Below are 15,127 nucleotides of genomic sequence, written 5' to 3'. Positions count from 1 at the left end.
ATTGTCTAATTTGAAAACTTTACTAAAAATGACAGAAAAATTTTGCACTTAGGCATTACACGGACCGCACCATTTTTACTAAAAATGCCAGAAGATCAAAAATTTACTTTTTCAAGATTCTGCCATACTTTAGAGATTATTTATTTAAAATTACATTTTAAATAATTAATTAAATGTTAAAAAAAAAAATTTTAAATGAAAAATAAATGAATTGTCTTTTAAACCACTGAATTTAATATAAACTTCATTAAATAAATAAAAAATATTAGTTCTTTAAATTTCTATCTCCCTATATATATATATATATATATATATATATATATATATATATATATAATGAATGAATGACAAAAGTCTATATTCCAAATTTCATCAGGTTTTTTTTTTTTTTTTTTTTCTGGAAGCCACTCAGGGATAAGGGTTATTGCAAGTACAGTACGTTAGTGTGGAGATTTAATGAAGTGTTTACTTAAGAGGGCAGTTCATTAGGAATTTGCTAACGTTGGACTTGAAGACATCCAAGTTGTAGTCAGGTGGGAAGCAGGCAGACGGAACAGAGTTCCACAGGCATGCAGTTCTAAGAAAGAAGCTTTGTTCATGGAATCCACGTTTTGATTTAGGCACAGATAAAGAGTGGGGGAAATTTTTCACAGTAGATTCAGCTAGACAGGTGTTTTTCATGAAAGATTGGCGAGGGGGGACCAGAGATTGGAGTTCAGACGAGTACCTGCCATGGAAATAACGATAAAATGATGTTGACCATCTTACAATTTATTCCTTTTGTCATTCATTCATTATATACTCTATAATTACATTGAACTTCTTAAATAAGGATTGGTATATATAAAAAGGAAATATAAGTGAATAAAGAATATTTCCAGAGAAATATATATATATATATATATATATATATATATATATATATATATATATATATATATTCCAAATTTCAATTTCTTACCGCTTATTTCTTTAAGCATGTTGAAATGTTCAATTCTCGACAACACCTGTTTTGTAACTCAGAATCATTCATGTTGCCCTGAACGCATATCAACAATTTTTGTATTTTATGAAAGATTATTCGGAAAGTTTTTTTTCCTTTAGAATTTTCATCACCTCATCATAAAGAGGTACATTTTCAGTACAGCCATTGTCACAAATAGCCGTAAGCATTTCAAGATATTCCGTCGGCAAATGATGCTGCTTAGCGCCTCTGACAATGACGTCTTTATAGTGAGGTGAGGGTGCACCAAAATTATTCTTAACCAATTGATACGTTCGGCACTCCCACAGATTTTCCAGTTTATCTTTGACTTGAACCGAAATTGGGCAATAAATTTCGTTCATGACACCTTCTTGCCTGAAAAAGAATGAAAACAAAGTCAGTAATCTATATATCTATAAAAGTGAGAATGCGTGTGCATATGTATGTGGATACTTCTCAACCTCTATACTCAACGAATTCAAATTTGATATATAGGATGTTCAGACATGTGGAAAACTATTTTATTGGTTTTCATCTGGAAAAATAGGGCTGCTAAGAAGTCAAAATTGAAAACTTATTACTTGGGGGGGGGGGTCATCAAAGTTTTATCTGTTTGCCAACTGTTTCATGAATGCGCATGCGTGAATGGTTCGCATCACAGATTCCTTAGATTAAGAATAAGTAGATTTTTAAAAACATTTTTAAAGATCATGTCAAGCTGGACAAATGGTTATCGTACTTGACTCACTGTCTTTAGGTTTTGGTTTCGATCTCAACTTGAGTATTTTTTATTTTTACTGACAAGAAGTGAACTGTTTAGAAAAAAAACATAATACTTACATGCACAATGCACATGTCTCAGTTTTTTTATGAATTAAAATATAATATTTATGCGTATTTTATGATCAGGCAACGTCGAGCAGCCTGCTAATACATCTATAAAAGTGAGAATGTGTGTGTGTGTGTGAGGACACTTCTCAACCTATATACTCAACAAATTTTGGAGCTACAAACTTGAAATTTGGTATATAGGATATTTAGACATGCAAAACAGTTTTTAATCGGTTTACATCCAGAAAAATACAGCTGCTAAGGGGTCAAAATTGAAAAAAATTTGAACTTGGATGGGGGTAGGGTGGTGGTGGGGGGATCATCGGATTTTTATCTATTTGTCAACTGTTTCACGACTGCGCATGCACAAATCATTCACATTATATTAAGACGTAAATACCACCGACAAACCCGACAAGCAGCTAAATCCCACCCCTTCACAGTAGAGATCCCTAGATGCAAGAGAACCTTCTACTCCAGTAGTTTCTTCCTCAGAACAGCTAGACTTTGGAATTCCCTTCCGGGTCCCTGCTTTCCCGACTGTACTGACATGCAGAAGTTCAAGTGTAACGTGAACCGACATCTTGCTGCCCAACTTCCTACACAGTACCCCTGATGCTTATGTCCCTGATAGTAGCCCTGTTCTGTCTTCAGACCGGGCCCTTTTTTAACAAGGGACACACGCTTTAAGAGCACCGGTGCCTTGGGCCTCGTTCTCATTCATCTCTGTGCGAGTTTTTTCATATATAGTTTTCTTTCTTATTTCTTCCTTTCTTGATCTTTCTTTAATGGAAAACTTACCCGTTTAGGCATTCCAAATGAAAAAAGAAAAGGAAAAAAATGTCAAAAATCCACGGGATCTCGTTTTAGTCTCGTTCTGCGATTCTGTCCCTCCTTTCCTCCTTTTCACTGCGGAATTCAAAACTACACGGACTGACTTTACTCGACTCCATGAACTGGGCTTTCCCCGTTTAAGCCATGAGGTACGTTTAGTACATCCTATTATTCCTTTACCTAGCTATTTCTTCTATGAAGAACTTGAAACCCTGTTTCTGTTTATTTAATCTAGTGTGTGACTTCCACACTTAATTTGTAGAAATTCTAATTATTTCCTTCTTCGCTCGCACAGAACTTATATCTTTTCTCAGACTTCTATTATTTTTATTTCATGGGCGTCGGGTAGTTTATGCACCGCACTAGAATAACAACCTTTGTAAAAAGGAGACATAACCGTTCCATACTTTCACCTAACGATTTAATAATAATAAAAAGAAAAGACACTTTTCTAACTGTTACGGACTTTCACCTAACAGTTGATTGAAAAAGATAAGATATCCCAGAATCTGTTAATTTGGAAGTCTGTCCAAAACATAATTATTTTCATGTATTATTTCCCTTTGTTTAATTATGTTTTCTCCTCTTAATTATTTGTTTTGTTTTTGTTTCAGATTTTTTTTTACCTAATTAATAAAGCGTCTTCAACGTAATAGTTGTTTTCGTTATGTTAATTTGAGTTTATCTGTCTGCCAACGCACGCTTTCTAAAAGTTGACTGCTAGACGGTATTGTAGGTACCTGAAAGCAAGATTCTGAGGAATAACTGCAGCGAGTTCCAGAACAAGCCCCCTACATCAAAGTAGCAATGTGTCTTGTTTGGGGTGAAAATGTAATTAAAAAAAAAAAAAGACTGTGAGTACTAATAGGTTAAAAAGAAAAGACTAAACAAAAAACCGAAAGTAAAAAGTCTACGGGGCAATGCTAGGTTGGAACAGCTAGTATTTAATAATTTGCCTTGTTTGGTATGAAAATGCAATAAAAAAAAAAGTAGATTTGGAAACACTTTTTAAAGATTGTACCAAGGTGGCTTACTTGCTATATCGTACTTGACTCACTGTCTTTAGGTTTTGATCTCAGCTACAGTTTGTTTTTCCTTACAAGAAGTTTAGAAACAAAAACATAATACTCGCATACACATATCTCAGTTTATTTCTGTTTTTTTTTTACTTCATTTTTTTAAGGAATTTAACATTACATTTAATATTGGACAATGCTGAGTGAATCTTCCAGTAAACATAAAAATAATGAAAAAGTCAATAATAACCATATAAAAACATTTAAAAAATAAATAGAATGAAAAAAGGTCAATAATAACCTTATAAAAAAGAAAAGTCTATAATAACCATATAAAAGATTAAAAACAAAGTAAATAATAACCATATAAAAAGAATAAAAATGTCAATAAACCATATAAAAATAATGAAAAAGTAAATAACCACATAAAAAGAATGAAAAAAAAAGAAAAAATATAAAGAATTAAAAAAAATGATGACCATAATAAAAAATGAAAAAATGAATAACAACCACATCAAAAGAATAAAGAAGTCAATAACCATATAAAAAGCATGAAAAAGTCAATAATAACCATATAAAAAGAATAAAAAAGAATTAAAAATAAATAATAGCCATATAAAAAGAATGAAAAAGTCAGTAATAAAAATATAAAATAATGAAAACAGTAAATAAAAAACTGAAAAAATTAATAACCATATAAATTTTTTTAAAAATCAGTAATAACAATATAAAATAATGAAAAAGTCAATAATAACCATATAAACATTTTTAAAAGGCAATAATAACCATATAAAAATAATGACAAGTCAATAATAACCATATAAAAATAATGAAAAAAAAATGAATGAAAAAAAATCAATAACCCCATAAAAATAATGGAAAAAAATGAATGAAAAAGTCAATAACCATAGAAAATAATGAAAAAAAAATGAATTAAAAAATCAATATAAAATAATGAAAGAAAATGAATGAAAAGAATCAATAATAACCATATTAATATAATGAAAAAAATGAATGAAGAAAAGTTGATATTAACTATATGAAACCATTAAAAAAACTGACTGAAAAAGTCAATAATAACCATATAAAAATAATGAAAAAAAAAATTGAATGAAAAAAATCGATAATAACCAAAAGAAAATAATGAAAAAAAAATCAATAAACATATAAAAAATTAAAAATATAAATGAAAAAAATCAATAATAACAATATAAAAATAATGAAAACAAATGAATGGAAAATAATAACAAAAAATAATGAAAAAAAATCAATAAAAAATCAATAACCATATTAAAAATTAAAAAAATAAATGAAAAAATCAATAATACCCATATAAAAATAATGAAAGAAAATGAATGAAAAAAATCAATAATACCCATATAAAAATAATGAAAGAAAATGAATGAAAAAAATCAATAATACCCATATAAAAATAATGAAAGAAAATGAATGAAAAAAATCAATAATAACCATATAAAAATAATGAAAGAAAATGAATGAAAAAAATCAATAATAACCATATTAATATAATGAAAAAAATGAATGAAGAAAAGTTGATACTAACTATATAAAACCATTAAAAAAACTGACTGAAAAAGTCAATAATAACCATATAAAAATAATGAAAAAAAAAATTGAATGAAAAAAATCGATAATAACCAAAAAAAAAAAAATGAAAAAAAATCAATAAACATATAAAAAATTAAAAATATAAATGAAAAAAATCAATAATAACAATATAAAAATAATGAAAACAAATGAATGGAAAATAATAACAAAAAATAATGAAAAAAAATCAATAAAAAATCAATAACCATATTAAAAATTAAAAAAATAAATGAAAAAAATCAATAATAACCATATAAAAATAATGAAAGAAAATGAATGAAAAAAATCAATAATAACCATATTAATATAATGAAAAAAATGAATGAAGAAAAGTCGATACTAACTATATAAAACCATTAAAAAAACTGACTGAAAAAGTCAATAATAACCATATAAAAATAATGAAAAAAAAAATTGAATGGAAAAAAATCGATAATAACCAAAAAAAATAATGAAAAAAAATCAATAAACATATAAAAAATTAAAAATATAAATGAAAAAAATCAATAATAACAATATAAAAATAATGAAAACAAATGAATGGAAAATAATAACAAAAAATAATGAAAAAAAATCAATAAAAAATCAATAACCATATTAAAAATTAAAAAAATAAATGAAAAAAATCAATAATAACCAAAAAAAACAATGAAAAAAAAAATCAATAAAAAAATCAATAACCATATAAAAAATTTCAAAAATAAATGAAAAAATCCATAATAACAATATAAAAATAATGAAAAAGAAATGAATGACAAAATCAATAATAACCATATAAAATAATGAAAAAAATGGATGATAAAAGTCGATACTAATTATATAAAAATAATAAAAAAAGAAATGAGTGAAAAAAGTCAATAACAACCATATAAAACTAATGAAAAAGGAATGAATGAAAATATAATAACCATATAAAAATAATGAAAACAAATAAATAAAAAAGTCAATAATAACAATATAAAAATAATAAAAAAATGAATAAAAGAAATCAATAACAATCATATAAAAATAATGAAAAAAAATGAATGAAAAAATCAATAACAACCATATAAAAATAATGTAAAAAAATGAATAAAAAAATCAATAATAACCATATAATTTTAAGTGCCAAAATGTAGGCTTTTCCGTGGACATTTTTCTTTAGAAAAAGTGGGTTAAATTACGAACCTCAACATTTCATGAAATTCAGTAATTTCACCACCATTTATTTATTTTTCAAGCTATTCTCATGAAATTTGGCAGTCTTATGTAAAATTGTGTGCTCTTTCTGATCATGCAGTCAAATCTGATGTATCTCTTTACCATAAGCCATGAATTATAAATTCAGATGTACAAATTTCAATTTTTTTTCAACTGGCACATGATACATACAGTGGGTGTCTATTCATAAACAAAACTAAGTATTATATATAATAATATATAATAATAATATATAATATATATATATTAAATATAGCTTTATTGAGAGCAAGCATTTAACTGCCTCCTCCCCAAAGGAGAGCTTAATCTGGAGTGTAGCCATTGAATGCCTAAATAGCATTTATGGCTGGTAGTCCTCTCAAAGAAAAAAAAATTGAGTAGATATGAATTAATCTCAGAAATAAATTGAAGAAAATTTTTCATATAGATTTTGGTTTTCTGTAAAAGATGGAAATTCCCATAATCGACCAGAACTTATGCATTTTGGGACCAGTCCAATTTTCAATTTTGTAAATCCTCTCTATCTGGCTCAAAATATATCCCTATTTTCTGAGATGCAACCATAAATCGTACTCTACATGAATCCTCAATGTAACTTTCACAGTACCAGGATACCAGGAATCCTGATAAGCAACAACTATATATTCACCAGTTGATGTAATTTTTGTCATTTCTATTCTGTTGTTTTACTGAAAATTCAATTATGTAAACAAAGAAATAAAATGGTGATTTTTTAACCTTGCTTCCACCTTACAAAATGTTCACTTCTTACAAAGCATATTGTAAGGGGCTACTATTTGGGTCCATGTCTAGGAAAGATTAATAAGATATTTGTTTATGTTACATTTAAACTTCTGCATATCAGTACAGCCAGGGAAGCAGGCAACAGAAATGGAATTCCAAAGTCTAGTTGTTTGAGGGAAGACACTATTAGAATAGAAATCTTTCTGGCATTTAGGGACATCAACAGTGAAGGGGTCAGATCTTATTGCTTAGCAGATTTGTCAGGGATATGTTCGTTGAGGGGGTACAAGTGAAACAAGTTCATCAGAACACATTCCATTAAAATATTTGTAAAACAGGCACAGTGATGCAACATTGCGGTGATGGGACAGGGGCTGGAGCTTAGTTGATAATGTGGGGCCAATTAGATTGACAACTCTTTTTTTGGACTTTATTTAAAAGGGAGAGACTGGTGGTAGATGCACCAGCCCAGGTGTGGCAACAATACTTCATGCATGGGTGAATGGTGGCCTTGTAAAGTTACGGGATACTCTCAGGTGTAAGTAGTCTTCCAGCTCGATAGAGGGAACCCACCATCTTTGCAGCAGCCTTTGCAATGTCCTTTATGTATTTGTTCCAGTTCATATTGCCTGCAAATGTTACACAGAGGAGTTTGAAGGTAGAATTCTCAGGTAGGGTGTTATTTGTCATGGATATAGGCGGTTGGAGAGGCGTCTTGTAATTGTTCAAGAAGAGCAGCTTAGTTTTACTAGCATTAAATGCTACCATCCATTTACATTTTAGTTGTACTAGCACTAGTTAAACAAACAGCTAGCTAAAAGAAATACACCAACAGATAATTAATTAAGAACCTTCGTCACATAATATAACACAATAATACTCTATGCATGGGCAAATGATGAGATATAATCTTAGTTGAATGTGTTCTGATGAACTCGTTGCACTTGTGTCCCCTCGACATACATATCCCTGACAAACCAACTTAACAACAAAATCTCACCCCTTCACTGCTGAGGTCCATAAATGCCAGAAAGCTTTCTACTCTAATAGTTTCTTCCCTTGAACAGCTAGACTTTGGAGTTCCCTTCCTGCTACCTGCTTCCGTGGCTATACTGATATGCAGAAGTTTAAATGTAACGTAAACTAACATCTTGTTAATCTTTCCTAAGTATGACCCCAAATAGTAGCCTCTTATGTCCAAGTGGTGATATGTCTTGTTAGGAGTGAATGTGAGTAAAAAAATAAAATTAAAAATATAAGATACTGGTAGGTGTGACAAGTTTTCTAGCTCGGTAAAGGGAGCCCACCTTTTTTTACAGCAGATTTTACAGTCTGAAAAGATGCACTTGAAGAAAGTTACATTGTCCAAAACATTGTAAATATAATAACAAAGACAAGACTAGAAGGATCTCTAACTGGGGCATTATTTTGTTAAACTTACGCGTCAAGATTTTTTAAATCGGAATCGTTGAGCTCATACAAAACACCCCAGACACTGCTGCCAGGAGACTCAGCAATGGAAGCAACATGCCCATGCCATCTTTGGGACAAATAACCAAACACCAGTTTGAAATTCTGAAACGAAATAGAAATGAGGTACTTATAATAGGTTGTTTAACCGTGGCGCTCGTAACAGTGTAATATAGTGCATATGAGTGCGTAGGAAAATATCAGCAGCAGCAAAAGATAGCTGGCTTGCGAAGAGATTAGCAGTTGGGTTAAAAAACACGCATATGCAAAATAGGAAGTGTGGGTGCGAAGAAAAAGGAAAAAAAAGGAGAAAAATATAACACGTGGTCAGGAGAAACAAAATCAGCGTCAAAGAAAATGGCCGTGTAAAGTCAAGGACGAAAATGGGCCAGCTATGTCCAGCATGCGGTTAGAAAAAGAAAAGTGTACACTGGGCGAGATTTTTAAGTGATGTCGAGACAGGGAGAGTAACGGTAATAAAAAGCGTTCGTTAAAAAAGAAAAAAAAATGCGGATCTGGATTTTTCTTCATTTCTTCGTTTGTAAATCCAACGTTACAGCAGAAATGTTTGACTTGAAAATGATAATTTTACAATGTTCGGCATCTTCAGGTGTATCTTGTTGAACTCAAGAATCTTTCTGCCAAACTCGGGAATCTACACATAATTTTGAATGGAACACCTGATTTAATCCATGAGGGTAGCGTGCTCTCATGCCACCAACCATGACTGGATAAAAATTCTAAGTAATTCACGATTGTATTTTAGTCGCCCGCACTAAGGATTGAACCTTCAACCTCCAGAAGAGGGTAACTTACAACTGAAATTTACAAGTACTTTATCCACTATAATGGTGAAAGTTGAAGTTTACGTATTGTCCAGTGAAAGGGATACATCAGCCAAAACATTGTGAAAATAACTATCAAGATGAAAACAGTGGTCTGAAGAATCCAAATAATCGTCATGTAAAAAAACTTGTTTGAGAAATATGTTTGTTAGACAATTTATTTGTAATCTGGACCATTGCAAATTTTTTTTTTTTTTTTAGCATACTTGTCTGTTGGATATCCATACAAAATATTCTAAATTCCAGATTGAAAATTAATGAAATCATGAGTAATAAAAAAACAAAACAAAAAAAACAAATAAAAAAGCAAATAAAAAAGCAAATAAATAAAAAAAAAAGCAAATAAATAAATAAAAAAAATAAATAAAAAAAGCAAATAAAAAAGCAAATAAAAAAAAAGGAAATAAAAAAAAAGGAAATAGATAAAAAACAAATAAAAAATAAGTTTATTTTTACGCATTGGATTACAATTTCTTTTTTTTATAAAAGTTTTCAAAATGCATATATACACACATACACACACATATCTATATACATACAATCATACATGCATATATGCACACGTTAAATTCTGTTTCCCTTATTTTGTTCTTTCTCCTCACATTCCAGAAGCAATGTTTCTGACAAAGAGGGAGGAATTGCTGTTTTCTGAGTCAGACTCTATCCCTTTAACATTTATCAAATTTTGACCTTGAAATCATATTTTTTTACTTACTTATATTGTAATGTAACCATTACGCTCGAACCGTGTTCATTACAGTTCAAACCTCTCTCCGACCCCCCACGCCATCCGGCACTGTTGGAAAGGAACAAACAAACAAAACTAAATAAATCCAACTTTGATTTTTTTTCTTTTTTAACTCAAGTCGTTTATCACCGTTTTTCTTTCTCCCTGTCTCAACACCAGTGTAAAAGTTTCTCGTTTCTGCTCCTCTACACCTGGCACGTGTTTCTCTTTCTTCCGACCGCACACTAGCCACAGCCAGCACATTCTCGCCTTCATTTTACACATCTGTCTCCTTCGGCGCCAACTTTGTTTCTCCCGACTACATGGTATCCTTTTTTTTTTCAGATGCAAGCCAGAACACACCTACGCATTTGCATACACATTCAAATGCTACTCCTGCTGCTAATAAAATGACTTGCCATCCATCCTTTGTCTGCTGCTGAGATTTTCTTACGTGCTAATATGCACTCTGTTACAATATCAAGTGACTTTATAAAAAAAAATACATGTATTCAAACACACATATGTACATTTTAGCAAATAAAACTGGATTAGGGTATTGTATCGGGATTCCCATGGAAAACAGGAAGTCAAAGGTTGACTGACCTTTAACTGACTTCAATTTCAACAGATGGTTAATGAATGAACACATATCTAAGGCAATGGCAGGAAACCTAGAGAAAACCTCTAGTCTGTAGTGGAATGAGGACAAAAAAAGAATGGTCACATTCAATGCTGCCAAAACTAAGCTTCTTTCCTTTTATAATTACAAGCCTTCTCAACCACTAATAGCCATGGCTAATTATACATTACCTGAAAGTACTTTGTTCAAATTCCTCAGCTTAAATTTCACTGAGAACATGAGTTGGAACAGATACATTGAGGATATTGCCGTGGCTGCTGCAAAGAAGGGCTCTCTCTACCGTGCTAGAAAGTTATTCACACCTGAGAGTATCAAAGCCACCATTCACTCATGTATGGAGTATTGTTGTCACATTTGGACTGATGCGTCTGCTACTAGTCTCTCACTCTTAGACAGGGTTCAAAAGAGAGTTACCAAAATAATAGGTCCTGAACTGTCAGCTAGGCTTCAACATCTGTCCCATCAACAAACTGTTGCATCCTTCTGCCTGTTTCATAAATATTTTTATTTATTTATTTATTTTTTTTTACACAGTGATCACCACTTATCAAGGCCCGGAAGCCACTCAGGGATAAGGGTTATTGCAAGTACATTACGTTTGTGTGGAGATTTGATGAAGTGTTTACTTAAGGGGGCGGTTCATTAGGATTATTTAATGGTAGGTGTTCTTACAAACTACAGGCCCTTGTACTCACTCTACGTGAATACCCTTAACAAAACCGACATCAGCAAAATCCCACCCGAACACAGTAAAGATTCCCAGATGCTAGAAATCCTTCTAATCTAACAGTTTCTTCCCTAGGATTGTTAGACTTTGGAATTCTCTTCCGGATTCTGGCTTCCTGCTTCCCCGAAATGCAGAAGTTCAAGTGTAATGTAAACAAACATCTTGCTGCTCAACTCTTTACATATCTCTGCAAATTATGTCCCAGATAGAAGCCCCCGACATGATGTAGGGGGCTACTATCTGGGACATAATTTGCAGGGATACTATGTAGGGAGTTGAGCAGCAAGATGTCTGTTTACATTACACTTGGAACTTCTGCATGTCAGTACAGTCAGGGAAGCAGAAACCCGGGACGGAATTTCAAAGTCTAGCAGTCTTAGGGAAGAAACTATTAGAGTAGAAGGCTTTCTTGCATCTAGGGATCTCTACTGTTTAGGGGTGGGATTTTGCTGTGCCTTGTTTGGGGTGAAAACAAAAAAACAGACCCAGGGCTAAAATAACCAGTGGTTATTGCGACTTTTATGTTTTTAAAGTTCTGAATTTTTTTTATATAAGGTGTCACGACCCGGTTAATGGATGACCGAATTGATTGGCAATCAGATCGAGACACATAAATTTATTTTATTTGATATCCAATGGCTCATCACTTATCTTCGGTTAATCGTCAGATGTCGGATCAACCAGCGAAATATATCATTAAGGGGAATGGAACAACAGAGCAATGAATGACGAAACAAACACTCAATCAAAGTTTAAAATTCAATAAAGACTTTTATATACAAAAAGGAAGAAGAAGAAGAAGAAGCCACGATAAAAAGAATGAGTGAGATAGACGTATCTTTGGAATGTTTGCCAGATGTATGCGACATGCAATTACAATATAATATGTAGAAAAGTTTGTGGATAAGAAAAGATATTGGCATGAGATAGGCCAAACTTAGCTATTTTTTCCGTTAGGGTAAAAACGGATCATAAGTTCACAAACACGATAACCAAAAAAAACAAAAGGTGAGATGGCGAAAGTCTATCTTTTCCTCGAATCATAATTCCGAAAAAGAATAAATGTTGAGTTCAATCGGCAATACGATCATATTTGAATAATAATCAGCAATTCAATTAATTCAAATCTCAATCTTCGATGAGGTTCGATTCTCAGAGATAATGTTTACACACCGGGCTGTGCCGCTTTCTTTACGCCAACTGCCGTATATCTTCCTATTTTCAAGTCCCCTCGTGTTCAGCTTTCCCACCTCAAATGTTCGCTGTCTGGTTGCCATGACAACATATTTCCGTTCGTTACGGCGATTGTCACACCCAACCTCTACCCCACTTCCCCCAGCCAAGTGACTGCCACGACATATCTTCACAGAGAGAGGAGGTTGTCTGGCTGATTAGGTCTTAGGAAGAGAGAGATAGCGAGATATATAGAGAGTAAGTATTAACGTCAGATAGATAGAGAGGTAGAGAGATTGAATGTTCGCTTTGCTCTGACGTCACAAAGGGCTGATTGTTTATATTACTTATATCGATCGGACTATTGTTTTCATCTTGAGTGTTATTTGTTCAACGTTTCAGTTGGATTGGCCTTCGACTGTCTTCAGGCATGTTCGTTGTTGTTTGAAAAAGAAAACAGAAAAGTTACTGGCTCCATAGATATTTTTGTATTCTTGGAGTTAGTCTCTATTTTATTGCTATCGTTTCGTATGTGTGAAGAAAATTGGTTTATAAAGGGTAGACAACTCTAATAGAGATCGACAAGAGATTATCTCCCTTCCATCGCCAAAATTTTTAAGGCTGTACAATTTTTGTGTTTTCGACAATTAAAGACTCTCAGATGCTATTATCTCTAGGCTTGGTCCCCTTAGTAATAGCAATACCACACCATTTTTTTTTTTTTTCATTTAATAAACTCAAATCAAGCATTTTTGAAAAGAGCATAAAAACAAAAAAAATATTACCTTTTTTGGAGTCTGTAGACTTAAAATTGACAGAGTTATTGCGTAGGGAAATGTACACACACAGACACAGACTTTCACTTTTATAGATATATACATTTATTTTTTTACTAGAAAGCCTCAACTTCAAAATGTTCCAACTTTTGACAGGAAAGTCGCATGTGTTTTGTTCAAATGGTAAAGACAATTCTTTTATCTTATTGTTTGTGAAATATGAAACGTCATCGATTAGTAGAACTTGTGTCGAGTATTTATATGAACAGACCTAAACCGCATGCATCAAAAAAGTCATCTACGCTCGCAGACACCCTATGACAGTATGTTTCATTGTTAATAGGCAGAATTAAATCACGATTTCTTGAAATATACAAATCACAACAAAAATATTAAAAGACAATTTTAAAGAAGAATTTTAAAGTCATATATAAGTTTCACATTGATTGATGCAAGAGAAATCTACTAATTACGGATTGAAAAACTGACTGTCAGATAAAGTAGCAGAATGTGTCTTGTCCAGCATTAAACAATATGTTGTTTGGTATTACTACTACTAGTAATTTTTCTTTTTTTTTTAGCATATGTGCTGCCTCCTTGAGTCACCTGACCCTCTTTACATCCCTATCAATTATTTTGACCTTGTTCCACAAAGGGAAGTGTGTTCCTTTTTTTTTTCATATGTGATCAGCTCATCCCAACTTTTCGACCCCCCCCTCTATGTTACAAACCAAATAAAATTTTACATGTAGGTGTTTGCATGCGAGTCTCCTGTTCTCTGCAACATTGCTGTTTAACTTCAACATTTATATGTGGCTATGTCGTCTAGTGGTTGTCGATCACCTCATCTATCTAACTAAATGAATAAAAAACACAAGGAAACTTGGCCGAGTTCATCAAGGTTTTATTGGAGAGAATTTACTCATAGAAAAAGAGATTACATATTGGAAAGATAAAATTGTTACACTAGAAAAGACTACATGATTCCATTTCCGTTTGATGAAAACCCGTTTTTTTTTTTGTTGCAGACCATCTACTAGTTGGCCAGTTGTGTACAAATCCCAAGAGTGATAAGAGTCTTCTATCATGTCCGAAAGTGACACAATGTTCAGCCAACTTCGAAGACGTGAGGTAGCATAATATGGCCCTCACTTGAAACCGCACCAAAGACCATAACCGTGGCCGGAAACTTTGTTTTTATCACCCTGGGTATGTCCCTGTTATTCGTGGTAAGAGGGTACGGGAAATGGTCCTGTTGTCATAATTTGGATCGATAGAGAGCATGAGTTGTACAGTGGCGCATCTCCAATCTTGCTCATTGAAAATTGTGTCACTTTCAGACATGATAGAAGGCTCCTATCATTTTTGTGACTTGCATACAACTGGCCAACACGTATAGAACAGAATGGTTGGAAAACCTTGTTATAAAATGTAAGGATGAGTTTATTTACTGAAATAGTCATTTATTTAAATTGTATACAGAATGGTCTGCAACAAAAAAAGAAAACAGGTTTTCATCAAACGGAAATGGAATCATGTCATCTTTTC

General features: G+C 32.0%; 1 protein-coding gene across 1 annotated transcript in view; it reads right to left on the bottom strand.

Annotated features, from left to right (window-relative positions):
* Positions 1 to 211: 211 nt before the first annotated feature.
* Positions 212 to 15,127, bottom strand: part of LOC145258108 (gamma-glutamylcyclotransferase-like) — a 24,192-nt gene continuing 9,276 nt past the window's right edge. Inside the window, exons 3-4 of the mRNA XM_080115848.1 lie at positions 8,660 to 8,793; positions 212 to 1,360 (exon numbers count right to left, since the gene is read on the bottom strand). Of these exons, the coding sequence (XP_079971974.1) occupies positions 1,078 to 1,360; positions 8,660 to 8,793 (417 nt within the window). The 3' untranslated portion in view covers positions 212 to 1,077. The remainder of the gene's footprint in view (positions 1,361 to 8,659; positions 8,794 to 15,127) is intronic.

This window comes from Euprymna scolopes, chromosome 33 (assembly GCF_053919585.1).
Source record: "Euprymna scolopes isolate OS-2025 chromosome 33, ASM5391958v1, whole genome shotgun sequence".
Lineage (NCBI taxonomy): Eukaryota > Metazoa > Mollusca > Cephalopoda > Sepiida > Sepiolidae > Euprymna > Euprymna scolopes.
This window is presented reverse-complemented; position numbering and strand designations above follow the sequence as displayed.